This window comes from Conger conger, chromosome 4 (assembly GCF_963514075.1).
Source record: "Conger conger chromosome 4, fConCon1.1, whole genome shotgun sequence".
Taxonomy (NCBI): Eukaryota; Metazoa; Chordata; class Actinopteri; order Anguilliformes; family Congridae; genus Conger; species Conger conger.
Genome location: NC_083763.1, coordinates 76151915 through 76157827, shown reverse-complemented (window position 1 = coordinate 76157827; position 5913 = coordinate 76151915). Strand labels below are relative to the sequence as shown.

Sequence of the window (5913 nt, the reverse complement as noted above, 5' to 3'; positions counted from 1 at the left end):
GCCCCGTCTACTGGCCTGTTACTGCCCTGTCTACTGGCCTGTTACTGCCCTGTCTACTGGCCTGTTACTGCCCCGTCTACTGGCCTGTTACTGCCCTGTCTACTGGCCTGTTACTCCCCCGTCTACTGGCCTGTTACTGCCCTGTCTACTGGCCTGTTACTCCCCTGTCTACTGGCCTGTTACTCCCCTGTCTACTGGCCTGTTACTCCCCCATCTACTGGCCTGTTACTCCCCCGTCTACTGGCCTGTTACTGCCCCGTCTACTGGCCTGTTACTCCCCCGTCTACTAGCCTGTTACTCCCCCGTCTACTGGCCTGTTACTGCCCTGTCTACTGGCCTGTTACTGCCCCGTCTACTGGCCTGTTACTGCCCTGTCTACTGGCCTGTTACTGCCCTGTCTACTGGCCTGTTACTGCCCCGTCTACTGGCCTGTTACTGCCCTGTCTACTGGCCTGTTACTGCCCCGTCTACTGGCCTGTTACTCCCCCATCTACTGGCCTGTTACTGCCCTGTCTACTGGCCTGTTACTGCCCTGTCTACTGGGCTGTTACTGCCCTGTCTACTGGCCTGTTACTCCCCCATCTACTGGCCTGTTACTCCCCCGTTTACTGGCCTGTTACTCCCCCATCTACTGGCCTGTTACTGCCCTGTCTACTGGCCTGTTACTCCACTGTTACCCGTGCGCTTACTCCACCTTAATGCACTTACTCCACCCTTATTCACCCAACACTCCTTGAGAGTATTCCCCATGTTCTAATACGTCAGACGAGCTCTGTCGAGTGCAGAGAAGTATTTGAATCCAAAACAATTACGTGTCTGGCCCAGGTATGTCCTGTAAATCAGAGGTTAGTTTGAAACAGCCATACTCTGCGTGTTCCTGGGAGAGTTTTACCCTGGTATTACTCACTCCTTACTCCAATCTTACTCCACTGTTATGTCTGAGATCCTCTAACGCTCTGGTCCTGTAAGAGCAGGACTCGAGGGCAGAATGAGGTCATCTCTACAGCACGGGGCGGGGGGGGTGGGGGACTGAACACTGTGCCCTGGCTGTCTGCCTGTCTGGCTGTGTGGGGGGGTTCTACTGCACTCTTACTTAATGGGGGCAGCAGCAGCCGGGGGGTGCAGACAGGACGCGGGAACACTAAAGCGGTCTGCTCTACAATAGCAGCCTCAGCACTCACTCTGCATCAGACAAAACCTGTGTGTGTGAGAGAGAGAGAGTGTGTGTGTGAGTGTGTGTGAGTGTGTGTGAGAGTGTGTGTGTGAGAGTGTATGTGTGAGTGTGTGTGTGAGAGTGTGTGTGGGTGTGTGTGAGTGTGTGTGAGTGTGTGTGTGAGAGTGTGTGTGTGAGTGTGTGTGAGTATGTATGTATGTGTGAGTGACACAGGGTCTCTCAGAATGAATCCATGGAGAGGCAGATGAGTGTGTGAGTGTGTGAGTGTGTGAGTGTGTGAGTGTGTGTGTGTGTGTGTGAGTGTGTGTGTGTGAGAGTGTATGTGTGAGTGTGTGTGGGTGTGTGTGTGTGAGAGTGTGTGTGTGTGTGTGTGTGAGTGTGAGTGTGAGTGTGAGTGTGAGTGTGAGTGTGAGTGTGAGTGTGAGTGTGTATGTGTGACACAGGGTCTCTCTCTCTCTCAGAATGAGTCCATGGAGAGGCAGATGAGTGTGTGTGTGTGTGTGTGTGTGTGTGTGTGAGTGACAGGGTCTCTCTCTCTCAGAATGAGTCCATGGAGAGGCAGATGAGCGTGTGAGTGTGTGTGTGTGTGAGTGACAGGGTCTCTCTCTCTCAGAATGAGTCCAAGGAGAGGCAGATGAGTGTGTGAGTGTGTGTGTGTGTGTGTGTGTGTGTGTGAGAGTGACAGGGTCTCTCTCTCTCAGAATGAGTCCATGGAGAGGCAGATGAGGGAGCTGGAGGAGAACTTCTCCCTGGAGGCGGGCGGTTACCAGGACAACATGACGCGGCTGGAGGAGGACATCCGCAGCATGAAGGAGGAGATGGCTGCTCAACGTCAAGATGGCGCTCGACATCGAGATCGCCACCTACAGGAAGCTCCTGGAGGGAGAGGAGAGCAGGTCCGACCTGCAGCACCCCCGTCTATTTCTCTATTTCTCTATCTCTCTATCTCTCTCTACCTCTATCTCTCTATCTCTATCTATCCATCTCTATCTCTGTATCTCTCCATTTCTATCACTACCTCTCCATCTCTGTCTCTCTCTATCTCTCCATCTATAGCTTTCTCTCTCCCTCTCCCTCTCTCACTCTCCCACTCCCTCCCTCTCTCTCTCTCTCTCCCCCTCTCCCTCCCTCCCTCTCTCTCTCTCTCTCTCTCTCTCTCTCTCTGTCTCTCCTCCTCTGCTTCCGCTCCAGAAAGCCCAAAAAAGGGTGTCTGGCACTCTGTTGATTGCGTAATCGTGTTGGGCCCATAACAAGTCGATGGAAATTTAAGGTCTGTCTCTGTTGCCGAAGCAGAGGTTACATCATAAAACTAAGCACAATATGGATATATTATGGATTTGTAAAAAAAATATTTATCTCTCTCTCTCTCTCTCTCTCTCTCTCTCTCTCTACCCCTATAGGCAAGTCTGTATGTAGTACTAATATAGCTAGGCTAAGTCTAAGGGAATGGCTCTAACTGCTTCAGGCATTAGGTGATTATGTGGCAAATTTAGAGCACAGACTGAGCATGTCAGTCCCTGTAATAAATAAAGGCAGAGCTTTGTGTGTGTATGCATATGTGTGTGTGCGTGTGTGTGTGTTTGTGTGTGTGTGTGGGTGTGGGCGGCCTGTAGCGTATGGTTAAGGTACATAACTTGGACATGCAAGGTCGGTGGTTCTTATCCCCGGTGTAGCCACAATAAGATCCGCACAGCCGTTGGGCCCTTGAGCAAGGCCCTTAACCCTGCATTGCTCCAGGGGAGGATTGTCTCCTGCTTAGTCTAATCAACTGTACGTTGCTCCGGATAAGAGTGTCTGCCAAATGCCATTAATGTAATGTAATGTATGTGTTTGTGTGTAGAAACACAGAAATAGAAAGTGTGTATCTCCACACAGTTTTATAATTCCTGGAAAGATGATAAGCCCATTAGGGGAGACTATGTTGCCTGTGGAGCAGAAACCGCTCTTGGGAACAGAAATAAATGTGTAACGCTCCTGTCCCTCTCTTTTTCTGTTCCCGATCTTCCAGGATCACTACCCCGATGCCCAATTTATCCTCCTTTAACCTGAGAGGTGAGATTCTACACAGCCTTCTATTTTATTTATTTATTTATTTTTCAAACGGTCCTACGTCCTACCTGTGATTATGACACACAGGCCAGGATTCTGACCGCATTCATCCTTAACTTAGGCTTGTCTTTAACTGTGACATGGAAGCGCAAGTTTTCGTTTTTGTCTCTTAGAAACATTGTTTGAGGAGTCCAGCGATCACCAAAACTACTATGCTACTGACTAAAGCAGTCAATTATGTTGCCTTTTGTAATTCACAACGAAAGTGGAAACGAATAGAGTACATTTGCAAATGTCCTCTATTTATATACCGTCCACGTGTTTACCGGCTTCACGGGCTGTGCACTGCCAATCCGCAAGGAGGATTTCTGCTCCAAGCCTACTTACTAATCTGGGTGGAGTGAGTAACCTTGGCGTGCCAATGAGCACCTCTTCCTTTGCCGTTGTTCGCCTGGCGTTATTTACGTCAGGTTAACACTCGGCACCTCTGACAGAGACGTGTGGCGTTGCGGAGCACGTCTTGGTGTCGCGTTTAAGGACGTGGACCGGACGTTCTGCCGAAAGGGCCGTGTGTCATCGCGCAGAGTTTCCTGCGTAGAGTGTGTAATGGGCTTACGAGTCCGGGGGCGGCTCAGGTCATTAAACGCGCCCAGCTCAAGTTCGGGAAGTCACGGAAGCTTCCGGCACCGAGCGCTCGGTGTGACGGCCGAAACAGCCGGGGCCCCACCGGTCTGACGTTCCTCACCTTTGACCTCTGCCACTACCACAGAGTCCATGCTGGAGTCCCGGCCGATGATTGACAACATCTCCAAGAAGGTGGTGATCAAGACCATCGAGACCAGAGACGGACATGTGAGTAACATTTACACTCACCGAGCACTTTATGAGGGACCTTTCTACTGTAGCGCACCTACTTATTCATGCGATTATGTCAGTCAGATAATTATCAGCCAAATGAATGGCAGCAGTGCAACGCTGCAATCATGCAGATACAGTTCAGGAGCTTGAGGAAACAATGTGACTTTGACAGTGGAATGATTGTTGGTGGCAGACAGGGTGGTTTGTGTATCTCTGGAACTGCTGATCTCCTGGGATTTTCATGCACATTAGTCTCTGGAGTTAGCAAAGAATGGTGCAAAAAAACGTAAAAAAAATCCAGTGAGCAGCAGTTCTGCGGACAGAAACGCCTTGTTTATGAGAGATGTCAGAGGAGAATGGCCAGACTGGTCAAAGCTGACAGGAAGGTGACATTAACGTAAATAACCACACATTGTGGTATGCAGAAGAGCATCTGTGAGCACCCAATGCATCACAATTCTAAGTGGATTGGCTACAGCAGTAGAAGTCTAAAAAGTATACCTAGTAAAGTGCTGGGTGAGTGTATATTCATTCCTAAATGTATTTTTAAAAGGAAATCTGAGATATAAACACATCCGGGGCCTTTGTCTCAAAGCAGGATTATTGAATTAGCTGGATAACTGCACTGAGTAAAATCCTCCCAAATCTGGAACATGGAGTGCAGTAAAAAGGTCTGTTCCAGGTTTTACTCATTGCAGTTATCCGGCTGACTCAGTGATCCTGCTTTGTGGAACGGGCACTACAACATTTTCAACGTTTTCACAACATTTTCACTTCACACATGAATCTCGCATTACATATCAGATAACCACTGCTGGCCTGAAGTGTAGGCAGAGTCTTCCTATATGAGTGCATCCTGTGGGTCTGAAATCGGGCCTCTTCCCCCACACCAGGTGATCAACGAGTCCACCCAGCACCATGACGACCTGGAACTGGAATAAACCGCCACCTGATTGGCCGCCAGAAACACGGCAGACCTAGCGCAGACACTGAGAGGTAGAGAGAGGGAGAGAGGAAGAGAGAGGGAGGGAGAAAGAGATCGTAAGAGGAAGGGAAATGGGGTGGGGGGGAGGGGGTGGTGATTCTGTTTTTTTTTGTGAGAGAAATACATTTGAGAAAAAAAAAACTACAGAAATACAAAGCAAGAAAAAAAAAAGCTTTAAAAGTGCCTTTTTCCGTGATATAAAGGACGGGCTGTTAGTGTGCTAGTGGGGAGAATAGAGAGCGTAGAATCGCAGGTTGTTCTTCTGAATGTTAATGTTTACCGCACCGTCTTTAGTTTACATTCAGACAGGAAGACATAGCAATACTCTGAGCAACACAGTAAAACAAAACCCTTTGTTTTTAACTGACCAAATCTTTTGGGGTGAAACAGCATTTTCCCCCTTTTATTTCTCTGTCGGTGTCTCCAAGCCAAGCAACGTGTAAGCAATAAAGAAACTGTCACTGCTTCCGTACGTCAATAAACCTTTCGAAAAAAGAAAACGTTCGGTTGTTGTTGTTGTTTTTTTACATTACGCTGTATTTCTATCTGAAGGCGGTTTCCTTTGTGTTATTGTTTGTGCTTTGAGCATCTGAATCCAGAACCCAAGTGTAAGCCACCTAAAACACACACCTGCAGCCTCTCCCCGCCATCGGCCTGTGCTGCCGTATCAAAATTTATAAAGCGCGATCTTTTGTTTTTTTGCCAGCGGGACACTGATGCATTGTGATAGGTCTCTCTGACCCTGTTTTCGGGGATAAGCGCTTTTTGGAAACCTATTAAGCGGCACCGCAATCCGGAGGGAATTAAAGATATCCTGTTGCGGCAGCGGAAATCTGAGTTTGACTGA

At 48.7% G+C, this 5913-nt stretch overlaps 1 protein-coding gene across 1 annotated transcript in view; it reads left to right on the top strand.

Annotated features, from left to right (window-relative positions):
- Positions 1-5566, top strand: part of LOC133126305 (vimentin-like) — an 11013-nt gene extending 5447 nt beyond the window's left edge. The window contains 5 exon segments of the mRNA XM_061238380.1: positions 1876-1994; positions 1996-2070; positions 3183-3226; positions 3993-4075; positions 4975-5566. Coding sequence (XP_061094364.1) covers positions 1876-1994; positions 1996-2070; positions 3183-3226; positions 3993-4075; positions 4975-5022 — 369 coding nt within the window. The 3' untranslated portion in view covers positions 5023-5566.
- The last annotated feature ends 347 nt before the right edge of the window (positions 5567-5913 follow it).